Source organism: Sarcophilus harrisii, chromosome X, assembly GCF_902635505.1.
Source record: "Sarcophilus harrisii chromosome X, mSarHar1.11, whole genome shotgun sequence".
Lineage (NCBI taxonomy): Eukaryota > Metazoa > Chordata > Mammalia > Dasyuromorphia > Dasyuridae > Sarcophilus > Sarcophilus harrisii.
In genome coordinates this window covers 53,135,565-53,149,883 of record NC_045432.1, presented here as the reverse complement: position 1 = coordinate 53,149,883, position 14,319 = coordinate 53,135,565, and the positions used below count along the sequence as shown (strand labels likewise).

Sequence of the window (14,319 nt, the reverse complement as noted above, 5' to 3'; positions counted from 1 at the left end):
GTTCCTTCAATGCCAAGACTCAACATGGCGTACCTTCTATTTGTAGTGTGCAAGGAGGCCCTGTGTTAGGGCTCTCAGAGACCCATGGAGGGCCCAGCACAGTTCATGCTGCTCACCTTTTGATCAGACAGCCTAGACCCCCAGAGGTGTACTTTCTACCCTCCTGGGGACTTAAAACCAGCTGTCTGAACTCTAGGATTCCCTTTTTCTTGTTTTTGGGGAGTACCCATCCTAGACCGGGGTCCCCTCATCCTACAAAAGGAGTCACTCGCCCCAAGCAAGTAGGAAGTCCCAGCTTGAGTAATATTTGCCCAAAGCCTTCTGCAAAGCTGCCTTCAATATCACGGCTCAAATAGACATCCCAAATTCAAGTAACTCGTAGTCAAAGGCCAGAATTTTAAAACAAGAAAGACTTTATTCACAACGAGAAAATAAATAGCATCAACACAGAACAGACCACTGGGAGTTACAAAGCAGTGTGTCAAAACTATCCATGTGGGACACTCTCCGGTCGGTGTCCATACATCCGAGGAGCGATTCACGGACTAATAAGAACCAAAGGTTCTTGGAGCTAACCAGTAAAGAGGAACTTGTGACAAAATCAGTAGAAAATGGCCACGGTTACATTAGATTTCTAATGAAGACAACAACAGCCAGTTCCCTTCTATCCAAGTGGGGAAAAGGGAAAACGGCTTTGCTAAATACTTGAAACACGACCCACCCCACCCACCCCAATTTTCAAAGCAACTAAGCCCTTAAAGCTTATGAACTAAGGAGATGCTTATCTGTGTGTGTTTTTTTTTAAACATTAGTATTAAGCCAACCTATGCTATTTATGATTTTCTTAGGCTAACATTACATTTAGCTTTTTTCATTTGGTGGCCTGGCCTGGGAAAAGGAAAGAGCATTTGCCAGGATGACACACAAAGTGGATGAGCTAGATGCAGCTACCCCAGAGATGACTGGAGAGGGTGATGCCATGGAACAGTCCAAGCCCTCCACGAGACAACAGGTATGTCGGTGTATTTCCAGACACAACGAAGAAGTTGGTAAGCTAGTTTCTTCTTAAAAGAGCTAAGTCAATGAAAATCAAAGGGGTGAATGGAAGAGGGAGGGGGGAAATGGCCTGGAATGGTGGCCTACAAGCCAATCACATGATCTTGCTGTATCATACACCTGAGCATGGCAGGGGGAAAGAGATGATGAAGCAAGGTGATAAAGGGAACCAGCACCTTAAAGGAGATATTCTTTGTTCCCACTTTGGTGGCCATGATGTTTCAATTTTGCTCTGGGATTTGGTGTAATAGTAAATGAACCAAAGAAGAGATACCAAGCAAAAGGGTGGGGGGGAGAGGACTTTAAGGCCCCCATCCTTAAGCCTAGTGGGTTCTCAATTGGAAAATCCATCAACAAGGTGTTTTAGCTAGAATTATGATTTTTAAATTCTTTAGAAAAGATTGGACTGAATCGGGTATTTGCCAATGGATTATCTAGCTCAATTAGCGGAGGGGGAAAATCAGCCTCTATGTACTTTATATAGTGACACCTCAAAAAAGGAAAACAAGGAACCTTCATAACCGGTACATCTATTTGCATGTGCCTGCAATAGGGGAAGAGATACCGTGATCTCAATACAGACTGGTCTTTTTCATAATCCGCAGGAACTCCTGTTCATTGACTTCTCCGTCACCATCTCGATCAGCTTCGTCAATCATTTCCTGTAAGGATTCAGGAGGTGGTAGATTAGACTGACCCGGGAAACATCTAAAGAAGGTCACGTAAAAGGGTTTCGATAACAAACAAAGCAGCACTGAGGTTTGGTGGGGAAGGAGGGGAAGCAGAGGACCAAATCTAGCGAATGGTCTTCGGGGCGACAAAAAGTCACACCGGTTCCATCTGTAAGATGGGGATAATGTCGGATATAGCATGATGGATATTAAGGGCTGAGATATGGAAGAGATCTTGGGGCTTATCTAGTCCAAGGCTTTCATTTTACACATGAGAAAACCTGAAATCCCAGAGAGACTCAACAATTTGCCCAAAGCAACACAAACTAAAATCTACTGGGAGAACCCACGTCACCTGGCTAGAAAGTAATCTCTTCCCACTGCACCATCCCCCAACTTTTTGCGGGGAGAGGGAGATGGAGAAAAGGAAGAAGAGAGTACAATACACAGTAGAGGCTTCAGTCAAAGACCGAGGTTTAAATTGTGTCGAAAGTATAAATGAAAGGTGATAAACACAGGCCCCGGGATGGCTATCATCTCCCCCACCCTCCTTAAGGGCCAGGACTCTATAGATCAGAGAAAAAGGGAAGATTTACTCAATTTGTCCAAAAGCATTTGTTTGGGAGCCAGGTTAGGACAAGAGCATTTCCCCCAACTGAGGAAGCTAATTTAAAAAACCTTTTAATTACTAGACACCATGGTAGGGGCTAGAAATACAAAAGTGACCACCTTAGTCTAATGAAAAGACTATTAATGTTACACTAAGTCTCCAGTTCCTTCACATCATGGCCACAGTTCACTGACACATATTAGCACATAAACTTACCGAGAAAGAAAAATTAAGAAATGGGTAAGCCAGAATCGATAAAGATAGGAGGCATGGGTAGCAAATGAGGACCTAGGATCGGGAGCTAGTTATACTTACCAACTGATAGGTAAGGGAAAAGCTGGACAAAACAAATTATTAGGTGGTGAGCAAAGTACCCAACAGTCCAGACCTGAAGGTCTCTCAAAGAAAACCTACCACAGAGCCAGAAGCCAAGAACGTGGGATTCCAGACTCATCTACAACAAACCTGCAGTTCCTCATCAGTGAGGTTTTCCCCTAGCTCTCTGGCCACACGCTTTAAGTTCTTGAAGGAGATTTTTCCGGTTTCATCATCGTCGAAGAGTCTGAAAGCCTTCAGAATTTCTTCTCTGGTATCCTTTTCAGCCTTGCAAATTAAATCACACACAAGAAAGGAAGGATCTCAGTCCTAGCAACTTGTAGTTACCCTAAGGTCCTCTTACAGAAATGTGGAGAAAATAAAAGCAATAGAATGCCCTGTTGTAAAATGATAAACTCTCCTATCTTTTCTCATGCTTTTATCCTTCCCACCAAGCAAACTATAACCCCTATTCATTCGTCAGGTTGACAGCCTGTTTCATTAAATGAGCATGACCAGAGAGAACAGTGCTCCCACCCCACAAAAATACCAAGGTCTGGCCTTTACCTTGGGATATAAACCTCTCAGGGATAAAAGCCATCCCGGGCTTCTTGATTCTGAGGACAAACAGCAGGGTTGTGTCCACTGGGCAGTGCATGGGTATCATAGGATTTTCGGAACCACCCCGTTAGCCTGAGTGCTATCTTCCCTAGTTTTCCTTTGCCTCCAGTCAGAGAAATACATTACTCAGGTTTGTGGAAATCTACCATCACTAAAACTCCCCCTGTGAAATTTCCTAAAGTGATTGTAATTGTGTATATATGTCAAAACTAAGACACAACAATATATGAGCTCTTGAGTCCCAAAAATTCAGATTTAACTGCCATTAAACTATAAAATGTTACCATGACAATAATTAGATAGAAAAGTGGTAGGGGCAAATATTTATTCCTTCTCTTATTTTAGATGGCAAAACTGACTTCTTCAAGTCACAGGAGAACAGGAGTAGAATTCACATCTCCTGCTTTTCAATCTGAAGCAACCTCTATTCCAATTTGCAAAATGATGGGCGTGGACCAGATGGCCCCTAAATCTGGGATCTCATGATCTAGGCCCTCCTATCTTAGTGAGCTTCATTTTGACAGAGTGATCTTCACACCTGGATGTCCTTTGCTACATAGAGCTTATATGCCCGTCGTGTTGGCTGACTTACCATTTTTTGAGTCATCACAGCCAAAAAGTCATTGAAACTGATTTTCCCCGTCCCCTCCTTGTCAATGTCTGATATCATTTTTTTAATCTCTTCTTTCTTAGGTTCGAAGCCCAGAGCTCTCATGGCCACCTACATCAAAAATAGACTAAATAATTATTTCAACAAAAGACAGAAGTCCCAAAAATACCTAAGGGCAAAAGTGGCACGGTGACTTGGAGCTTCTAATATTTAGCAAATCACAATTTTAATTCACCTTACTTAACAGGATTGGGGTGGGGGGACAGAAAAAAATGGAACGGTACAATAATACCTGTGACCAACACTTTGGGCAGAAAAGGGAATGCAGTTAAAAGCGAAGTGGTTAAAAGAGGAGAGGGGTAAAAAGGAGGCAGGAAAGACGATTCTAGAATACTGTGTTATCAGCTCAGAAATGGAAAGGTGGAATTAAAATGGAAAGAAAACACCCAGGGTCACCAGATCCCCTTTTATTCTTTCCCACCCCGAGGAGTGATATTTCAGCATAATTTAACTGGGTGAAAACAGAGACAGTGATGGGTTTTTTTTTTTTATTATGTGTAATTAATTATTTCTCTTGGACTGTGCTTTTCCCAGGTTAGTGCTTACAGTTGGTACTTAATAAACCTGCCTTGAGCTCCTTAACATCTATTGTCCCGGTTCCATCTGTATCAAAGAGATCAAATGCCTCTCTAATTTCTTGTTTCTGTTCCTCTGTGAGTTCAGGTTTGGGTCCCATCTTCTTTCTTGGGGGGGCGGAGCCCAGGTTTGGCTTCTTGATGGTACTGGCCTTTAAAACAACAATAAAGAACAAGTGATCTTAAATTGCATCGCAGGGATATAGGATTGCAAATTTTTTTAAAAAGCATTTTCACAATTTTACTTAAAGTGGTATCAAAGAAATATTCATATTTTTCATCTCCTTTGAATTTTAGCCTTGTCACCAGGATAAAATCTTCACATGGAATTTTGTGTTCCATTTCCCCAAAATCTTAGAGCTTTCTCCTTCCTGTGATCTATAGTTTCTGCTAAGACCCCATCACAGGATTCAAACCGTGTTTGTCACCAGACCATTTCTAACAGAGAATACACCCAGTTGTTTTGAAAATGAATTACAAATGGAGGGAAGACCTGCACCTGCTACATTGTAACAATCTCGGTGGGAAAGTGAATCTTTTTATTTTTATTTTGTTGTTGTTGTTGTTGTTTGTGTTTGTTGAGAAGGAAACTGGCAATCCCACTCGAACAATGTTTCAGTATCTGTCTACACACACACACAGCTATTCCCACAAACGCTTTAAAAAAAATGATACTATTTTGCCCCTTTTCCTCCCCTGGGGAGTTCTGGGAGAGTTTAAGTCTAGTCCCTTTGCATTTTATTTATCGCATTTATGCCTAACCGTTTTACTCACGTGCAAGGACCCCTATTCGGCACCCATCTTTTAGTGTGCTCTGATGGAAAGTTCCAGAGCTACCTGTTCACAGAAATGGGAATTGCTGGGCTTTCTTTGCTCCCGCTTAGATTTGGCAGCCATTTCTAAATCTGAGGAAAACCATGATGCTGCCCACATCAAACGCCAAATAGCATAGCATTTCAGAGACCTCAAACAGGTGTACCTTGCCTTTCTGCTGGAGGCTCAAAGCCCACTATGAGGATTGTTTAAAACCAAATGTAAAAAATACATCTCTCCTCCCAAGTGAAATTCAAATCAATAGAGACACCCCACAGAAACGGCTCTTTTTACATCAGAAATCGCTTAGAACCCAAAGATGAAACAGTAAAAGCTCATTCCATTTGAGCGAGATTAGCCCACGGTGAATTTCTGGAGAAATTAAGGCAGCCAGTAGCGCCCCCTCTCCCCCCCCGCCCCCGCCCCCCATCCCTCCCCATAGCAATCGACAACGTCCTCCCGTGCCCCGCCCCCGCCTTCCACACCCAGCTCCCCCGAGGACCCGAAGCTGCAGCGCCCCCCTTCATCGCCCCCCCCCAACCGCGCCCTCCCCAGGGCCCACCCGAAGCTGAGCGCCCAAGGGATCTGCAAAGGCAAGGAAAGGATGGGGGGGGGAAGGAGCGGCAAGAGAAGCGGGAGCCGAGGAGGCGGCGGCAGGGAAGGGAGGGGGCGGAGGCAGGGAGCGGGAGAGATGGGGAGAACCAAGGGGAGGGATGGAGGGGGATCGGGGAGCAGGGGGAAAAGCGCGACCGCTCGACACCTACCTGGCCTGGGGTGGGGGAAAGTAGGCCGACCAGATCCCGTCAGGGGGGAGGGAGGGAGCAGCGGGTCGGGAAGAGGCGGGCCGGGCGATGGGCCGGGCTGGGGGCCGGGTGGCCACTGGGCGGCCGGCAGGCCGGGCAGGGAAGGGCCCGGCCACAGACCAAGGGGTTGACCAAGCAACGGGGTCCCCGCGCTCGGGGGGCCAGGCCACAGTGGGGACGCCGAGGCTCCGGGCCGGGCGCAGGGGGAGCAGGCCCCACCGGGGCTGAGGCGGCGGCGGCGGCAGCGGAGGTGGTGGAGGTGGTGGCGGTGGGGGCACCGGGGGCAGGAAGGGAAAGGGAGGCCAGAAGAGAGTTCCCCACCAGGGCCAAGGGAAAGACAAAACCACGGCCCGGCCGGGCCACGGAGTGGGATCCAGAGGGAATTGGGGGGCAGGAGGGGGAGTAGCCGCACTCACCATGCCTCCGCTCCCGACAGCTAACGCGCAGACACTGAGTCTCGAAGCCCCTCAGGCAGCAACTAAAACCCTGTCGCTCCGCCCCCTCTCTCCCTGACTCCGCCCCGCCCGCGCCTTTGCGTTTAGGCTCCGCCCCTCTGATCTCAGAAAGAGACACACTCACACAGGCACACAGAGGCGCGCGCGCACACACAAAACCACACACACACAGAGGCGCGCGCGCGCGCGCACACCCACCCACCCACCCACACACACACACACACACACACACACCCCTCCTGCGGCTGCTCCCACCGCCCCTGGAGCTCGAGATCAGGTCCTCACTGGAGCGGAGGGAATCGACATCATCCTACAGAAGCCAGAGGTCTGGTTTCTCATTGGCTCTTTCTCGTGTCTCTTTAGTGTTTCCTATGGGCTGAAAGGTGAACGTCCATTAAGTCGGTTCTTGCTCGCGATAGGCTAGGGGGTTCGGACGCACCCGGGGGATAGACCTGTGACATCCGACGTGAGGCGGGCTCAGTCCGCGATTGGCTATACCTGTGGGGAGCCGGGCCAATTGGCGGGCCGGGAAAGCCTCGGCCGATTCTCTGCCTATTTGGCTGGAGGCCGGTGGATACCCGAGGGAAGCGTAGGAAGTTAGAATTCACGGTGTAACCCCAGCCAGGGAGCGAGCCTTTGCCGGAGCCGGAGCCAGAACCCCCCCCCGGACGATCGGGCCGGAGCGGAGCTGCCAGACCCCTTACAGTGACGAGTAAGAGTCGTTGCTGGAGGCCGTCTGGCCGGTGTCAGGGACGAGGGGCGGGGCGAGATGGGCAGGGGGAGCGGGAGGGGGACCTGGGCCCGGCAGGGAGGGGGACTTGGGCCCGACGGGGAGCCGGAGGGAGCCTTTTGGTAGTGGGCGAGGCCAGGCTTCCTGGAGGTCAGCTCTCGCAAGCATCCTGACTACGATGGCGTTGGATAATTTGGGGTGCCTCAAGCCCTGAGGTTTTGGGGGGCTCCTTAAAGACTTAATGCTGAATCTGGGAGCCAGTCTGCCTTCCTTGCCTGGTTGGCCGCCCCACCTCTCCCGCGCAGGCTTCTTTTACGCGATTCCCTCTCTCAAATTTTCAATTGCAAACTGCTCTAATTAATCTAGCTTGTGTTCGAATTCTAGCTTTGCCACTTCCTGCCTGTGTGACCTTGGGCAAGTCATTGAACCCCTCTGGGCCTCAGTTTCCTCCCCTGTCAACGTAGGCAGGGCCTAGAGAACCTCTAAGGTCTATTTCAGCTCTGACGTTCTCTGATCTCCACCATCCTAATTCTTAACGAGATTCTCCCTCGTTGTCTAAGCCCTGATGATCAGCTAAAGAACCAAGGGATATTTATTAGAAGCAGCAAAAAAAAAAAAAAAAAAAAAGGCTGCTGCCAGGGCTGGGCTGTCACTGGACTGGGCTCTGACTTCACCAAACAATAGAAAAGGGCTCTTTGGTTGCCATGCCAACGAGGCTAGGACCGGGAAGAAAATGAACCTCGACTTGTTTACCAAAAAAATTTGCTTTTAGCTTCGAATGGAGGTTGTCTGCGTAGTTTCTGGGTGGATTTCTGAAGGCCCTTCGAGCCTTTTGATTTGGATTTTAGGGTGTGTGTACCTTTAGTGCCCTGGGGGGAAATTGAGTTTGTGGCTTGAGGCTGGAAAATGGAGATGGAGAGAGTGAAAGGGAGAGGGCTGATTACCGGGCAGACATCAAGGATTAGCTAAATGTGGTGGTTAGCGAAGCCTTTTGTGTCGGACCAAGATACCTGGAGCTCTTTGGAGGAAATTAGGGGATCCTGCTAAGTGTATACACTACAAAATCATGCCTTCTAATTTCAGTGCAACATTTGCTTCTCTTATCATACTCCCCAGGACTACTCACTCCCCCCCCCCAGGTTACCCCGCTTTCACATTTTCAACCCCTCCCTCTCTACTGGGTTCACTGCCCCCGAAAGACAGGCTCAGATCTCCGCCATTCCCTTCCCCCTCCATCCATCCCATAATCTTGCCATCCCCTCAGATTGCTGTTCTGCATCTCTCCCCTTTCTGCAAAGCTCCTAAATGGATTGACTACCCTGGCCGCTGTTCTTCCCCCCTTCCCCTCCCCGAAGGCTCAGGGTGTCTTTTCAGTGGGCGCTTGACCTTTCTGCAGCATTGCATACTGCTCGCCACACCCTTTCCTAATACTCTCCCCTTGCTTTCAGTACCTGTCAGCTCTTCGGTCTCCCCTCCAGCCTAATTTCATAATCATTCTCCTCTCCCCTCCCCCCAGTCTAGTCAGTCTGAACCACTAGCCATTTGCTATCGCCAGATCTGCTTCTTCTCCCTCTTTAGCTCTGAAAATCCTCCCATTTTTTCAAATTCCAGCTCAAATACCACCTCCTCCTGACCTCTACCTTCTTCCCCCCATGTCGAGCAATTCATTTTTCATTACTCTATTGCATTTTCGGTGTGGTGATAACATCCTAACTTGTGTTTGGATTATCTGTATATATGGCTTATTATCTTTCTAGGGGATTGGATTGAAAACTCCTTGAGAGTAAGAGATTGGATTGTTTGAATTGTTTTTATCCCCAGCATCCGGGGTCTTGCGCCTATTTTTTTCTGGCTGTGCTAGCTCTGTTTTCTCTTAACTAATGTTCTTTTTTCTTACAGCTTACTTCTGCTGCTTAAGTAAGTAGGAAAACTCCATTAATTTGGTAGAAGTGTAATTCAGAATTGGTGATACACTCCATAGGTTATTACTAGGTACAGGGTATCATGGCAGACATTGTGAGCACAGAGAGATGTTGCGTTGCCTCGAAATCAGCATCTCTCACAGCAGACCACATGTTCTAAGTTTTACAAAAATTCACCTAACATTTCTATTATTTAGCCAGTTGGCATCAAAGGGTAGAAATGGGAGGCAGGAAAAAATGGAACTAATGATATTTTACCATCCCCTGACCCTGCCATCCTCCCCGACGCCCCCCCCCCCCAACAAATACAAACATACACATGCACACTCACCGTGAGAACTAGCTGGAGACTCAGGCAACAGATCACCATTTTTGATTAAGAAACATCAGAAACTCAGGACAGTCTGGGTTCCCCACAATATCTTCATGATGTCTGGCCTTTAGCATAGAAGATGGACCACCTGTTAAGAATCACACAAAACAAGAAAAGGTTAGGGTAACTTGCCATATACACCAGTGGAGGGAACATCCAGGCTGATGAAATTACAATTCCATTTCAGTATGGGAAAATTTAGATGAAGTGTTCTGGGTAAAGAAAACCAAACCAACCCCCACCCCGCCCTCCAGAAAAACAAAGCTATACTTACAACAAAATGAGGTGATTACAAGGCTCCATTCAGTGGTAGCAAAATCCAGATGAGATATGTTGTATAACTTTATTACTGCCTTGTGAAAAAGGACATAAACAATTTTTGGATTTTTTTTTTAATTTTTTTTTTTTTTTGCCATTTAGTAAATACTAGAAGTGTGGGATTTTTAAAAGAAAGGAAAAAAGACAGATTTGAAATTCCCGTAAGCCCTCGGCCTTTCTATGGAGCAAAGCGAGTGGTAGTAGTCCCTTTTGTCCTTCTCCCTGCATTTTCTGACTTTTTTCCCCCTTTAAAAAGAGGGAAAAGGCTGCTCAGAATATTCATTTGAATCTGATTTCTCGTCTTCTTAAAAGGAAAGGGATTTGTACAATATAATTGTCATTTTTCTGCCAGGACTAGGGGAAAATGGGACTAAGGGGCTATAGCTACCTTACTCCTTGTTCTTCCATCTTTAGGGATCTTTCTCACCACCTCAGCCTACCAGGTCTCACTAGTTTCATTCCATGGGAGCTGGAGAAGAGACAATTGGAAAAAAGGAAGCAAGTGGGATGGTACTAAAAGAGATGTTTCTTTCCTCCCCCCCTCCCTCCGGGTCCCACTTCTATCCCCTCCCCCTTCCCAAATAGCTTTAGCCTTTGGGAGGAGCAAGCCTGCCAAAGCCTCCCCCATAATCTTCCTGCTAGGGGAAGGGCATTTAGTTTACTTTGTCTCACTTTCCTAGAAATGGCCGGCTTTGATTGGGAGGTGATATCTGATGGGCTTCCTTTGTAGTTGGGGGTGGGGTGAAGCATGTTATCTCACCTCCCTTATCACAGTGCCCCAAGGCCTCTGGGACAAAAATGAAAGATGGTCACTCTGTAGAAAGCCTTGGCCTACTCAGTTTAAAAAAAAAAAAAAAAAGAAAAAGAAAGAAAGAAAAGAAATGCCATTTTTTCCCCTCTACTTTTTTTTTTTTTTTGGACATACCTCTGGGCTGCCAAACTGCTGTAATTGCTTACACTTAGACCTTGGGGAGCTAAAATGTTAGCCTTTGAAAACACCTTTTCTTTCCTGCTTTCAGAGCTGTTTTTCTTATTAGTCCCACCAGAGTTCCCCATTTCTCTCGCTCTCTTCCTCTGTCTCTCTCTCTCCCCTGTCTTTCTCTGTCTCTGTTTCTGTCTCTCTCTGTCTCTGTCTCTTTCACTCAAAAAGTTACAAATGAAAATTTGTAACCCAAAGCCAACCAGGTAAGGTTGGAAGGAATACCGATTTGGAAGTTAGAGGAAATGGGTTCAAATGTCACTTTGTTCACTTTGCTTTGTCAGCCTCGGTTTCCTTCTCTGTAAAATGATGTTGAACTAAAGCTCCTTCCAGCTCCAAGTGTTTGATATTTTCCCCCTCCCTTGGCTTACCTCTAAAGAATTTAGAGACTTTGTTAACTTGGCTGAGGAGTAATCCTGAACTGGTGATAAGACCCACAACTGGCTGGAAGTTTACCCCTATGCTCCCCTTTAAGAAAGGGGCCTTTCTTACAATTCTAAAACAGTTGGAATGTGAACCCAGAGACTGCAGGGGACTGAGTGTTCTCCAGGCTCTTTAGCTCTGACATTTGCATATCCACAATGTGCTAATTAGTTATTTGTTTATTAAAGGTCTAGGGATGGCTGGCCTGCTCCTTCTCACTGTGTGGTGCCACCCTTGCCTTCTGATAGTTTGGGGAAAGGCAGGCAGGGGTCTCTGCCTTCCACCGGGGGGGGGGGGGGGGGGGGGGGGGGGGGGGGGTTTGAGCTTTCGTTCTGTTTTTGCGTCTTGTCTTTTTCTCTCTCTCCTCCTCCTCTGCCCCCAGTTGCCAGTGGGGGCGAGGGGTGAATCACAGATCCCTGACTCAAGGGGTCAGCACAGCTTGTTCTGCCCCATCTCATAGGACGACCTGGGCCTTTTGCTTGCCAGAGGTCATTGTCCAGAAAAGACTTTACAGCTTGAGAGTTATTTTTCCGTCATTTAGCAAAACCACCAGACTCAATGCCATTGAATTTGTTGTAAAGGATTGTTCAACTGTCCAGATTGTAAAACCCTTTACAGAGGTTCTCCCATCTGGACCTGGGGAGCTAAATGCCATAGGTATTGTTCTGATAGATCTGTGAGTTATCCCAATTGGGGGCGTATTGAAAGGGGCGTGAGGACCTCATTGAAATCTGGCGGTAGCACAATCTGTGTGCTCCTCAAACTTGCACATGATTCACATCTAGGCATGGATTCCCAAGCATCGGATCCCTTTGACTATAAACTGTGGTCTCTGTTCTCTGAGACCTGTGGACAGTCCTAGATTTGGAGGAGGGAAGAATCTTAGAGTTTATTTAACCCAAGGCACTGGCTCTTACACTTGGGCCTAGAGGGGTTAAGCGACAGGTGGAAGGTCACCCGAGAGCTGGACTTTGAACTGAAGCTCTCCAGAAGAAAGGGAAACATAGAGTCCATCCAAGGATGGCCTTCCACCCTCTAGTGCTGTCTGTATTTCGGGTTGGGGCCCCTGGTCCTCTGCCCGCCCCCATACATCAGTGTACATGTGCCCTTTGGTTGGTGGCTCCAGACTGTCCCTTTTGTTGGAGTCTGGCTGCCTCTTGGGGACCCACAATGAAGGTCTGACTGGGAGCCAGCTCCCTTCTCCCTGTAGCTTTTGGTTTGTTTCCCAGGAGGCTAGAGCTAGGTCTTCCCATCCCGTATGGCTGTACTACAAGTCTTCTATCCTTAACCACCACTCAAGGCCCCTTAAGACAAATGTCACTTTGAGGTGCTAGACTTGGAGTCTCAAAGACTTGGCTTTAGCGCCCACCTCAGCCCTTTATTTACAGGCTCATGGTTTTACAACTGGAAGAAGGACTTTGGGAACTGAGGCTCAGAGAGGCAAAGGGACTTGTCCAATCTCACACAGCTAGTAAATAAATTGAACCCACCTCTGCTGACTCCAAATCCAGCATTCCTTCCATTGCCTGGCTCAGTAACTGCAGGACCACAGGCAGCTCGCTCTGCTTTTTTTCAGTGCCTCGATTGTCCTCATCTGTAAAAGGAAGACCACCCTTGGATCCTAATCCTTACAGAAGGATCCCCTGGGGGGCCACATATTGACTTAGTTTTAAAATGTAATGTTATCTCTGTTTTATTGTATTGTTTATTTTGTGAAATATTTCCCAATGACATTTGAATCTGGTTCAGGCCACACTGGGGAGTGCTATAAACTGGTTTGGCCCTCTCTGGGATTAGATGATTTTAGAAATCGGTTTGTTCTTTGTATTTGTAATTCTAGTAGCTGGCGTACTGATAAATACTTGGTGATTGGTTGACACCTCCCCCCTCAAATCCCACTTCCCAGACCTTCAGTAAAACCTCAGTAACCTCTCTGGGCCTCAGTTTGCCCACTTAGAACATGAAGAGAATGTGCTAGACCTCCATCGTCTTTCTAGCTCAATGTCCAGAGTCCTCTGGTCCTGTAATAATAGCAACTTCAAAATTAATGTCTGCAGTGAATAGAATTGTGAGAATCAGATGGGCTGATTAATGGATGTGGATGGTAGATCTTAATAACTGAAGTGCCCCCCAAGCAATCCCCCCTCCCCCAGCTATGGTGAGATCTTGCCCATAAAAATTAGGGGACCTAGGAGAGCTGGGTAGATAAGGAGTATGACAGGAGTGAGTCTGGAGGGGACATGCAATAAATTGGAAGGGTCTGGGTGGGGGGGGGGGGGATCTGGGATTAGATTATCACCACGGACCCAACCGGGTCTGGATTGGGTCCCCCTTATCGGGTGGGGCGGGAAGTCGAGCTGAGACCAGGCAGAGCCATAGATTCTGTTGGGAAGAAAAGGCCCTTGGAACCCCACAGGGCCTCCGAAAACGCCAAGGTTTTTCTAGTTCCCATGGCAACCAGAGTAGACACTTGCAGGGGGAGGGGAGCGGGCCAGCGTAGAAGGCAGCTAGTAATGCTCTTTTTCTATGTGGGTCATTTGGAAATGGGGTTGATAAATCAGGGGCTGTATAGCCTTTGCTTTCACAAGATTTGAACTGGATTATATGCTATGATTTCTGTCACCTTGCTGACACGCTGGCTGCGACCTTCAGCAGCCCCTCCCCCTCTCTGGGTCTCATTTTCTTCCTCTGTCAAATGGTGGGGTGGGGCCTTGACCTCCAAGTCCAGTTCTCCCATCTTATGGTCTCCAAGGTTCCTCATCCCGAAACGTTGAACTAATTTATAATCTTCCCAAAGAAAGGGTTTTCTGTTTCCTTTTTTTTTTTTTTTTTTTTTTATTCCTTCTTCTACCTCCTCCCTCTCTTCCCTCTGCCAATATTCTATACTAATGCTACATTCTAATCCTTAATATTTCATGCTATCTTCTCTCAAGACATGTATTAGTTTTATGATGAATTGCTGACAGGTTCAATGACATGACCTTC

The 14,319-nt window shown here is 47.2% G+C and overlaps 2 protein-coding genes across 4 annotated transcripts in view; one reads left to right on the top strand and one right to left on the bottom strand.

Moving 5' to 3' along the window:
* Positions 1–390: 390 nt before the first annotated feature.
* Positions 391–10,542, bottom strand: CETN2 (centrin 2). 3 transcript variants are annotated; one of them, XM_023506984.2, is made up of 7 exons: positions 10,321–10,542; positions 9,889–9,967; positions 9,573–9,702; positions 4,512–4,670; positions 3,866–3,994; positions 2,803–2,940; positions 391–1,718 (listed from the first exon to the last, which is right to left on the bottom strand). In XM_023506984.2, the coding sequence occupies exons 3-7, from the start codon at positions 9,609–9,611 to the stop codon at positions 1,629–1,631; spliced, it is 555 nt and encodes a 184-aa protein (XP_023362752.1). In that variant the 5' UTR covers positions 9,612–9,702; positions 9,889–9,967; positions 10,321–10,542; the 3' UTR covers positions 391–1,628. The 3 variants fall into 3 exon arrangements, with proteins under 3 accessions (XP_023362752.1, XP_031800777.1, XP_031800776.1); XM_031944917.1 differs by lacking the exons at positions 9,573–9,702; positions 9,889–9,967; positions 10,321–10,542 and adding an exon at positions 6,096–6,662; XM_031944916.1 differs by lacking the exons at positions 9,573–9,702; positions 9,889–9,967; positions 10,321–10,542 and adding an exon at positions 6,551–6,683 and having other exon boundaries at positions 1,244–1,718.
* NSDHL (NAD(P) dependent steroid dehydrogenase-like) overlaps positions 7,100–14,319 on the top strand; it is a 42,201-nt gene continuing 34,981 nt past the window's right edge. Inside the window, exon 1 of the mRNA XM_031944915.1 lies at positions 7,100–7,301. The gene's annotated coding sequence lies outside the window, so the exon portion shown is untranslated. The remainder of the gene's footprint in view (positions 7,302–14,319) is intronic.

Coding starts and splice junctions, on each gene's coding strand:
- CETN2 (XM_023506984.2), bottom strand. CDS start 9,611: ATGGTGATCTGTTGCCTGAGTCTCCAGCTAGTTCTCACG. Junction 4,671..9,572: donor GTCTCCAGCTAGTTCTCACG/GTGAGTGTGCAT, acceptor GTTGTTTTAAAG/GCCAGTACCATCAAGAAGCC. Junction 3,995..4,511: donor TAGATGTTAAGGAGCTCAAG/GCAGGTTTATTA, acceptor TTTTTGATGTAG/GTGGCCATGAGAGCTCTGGG.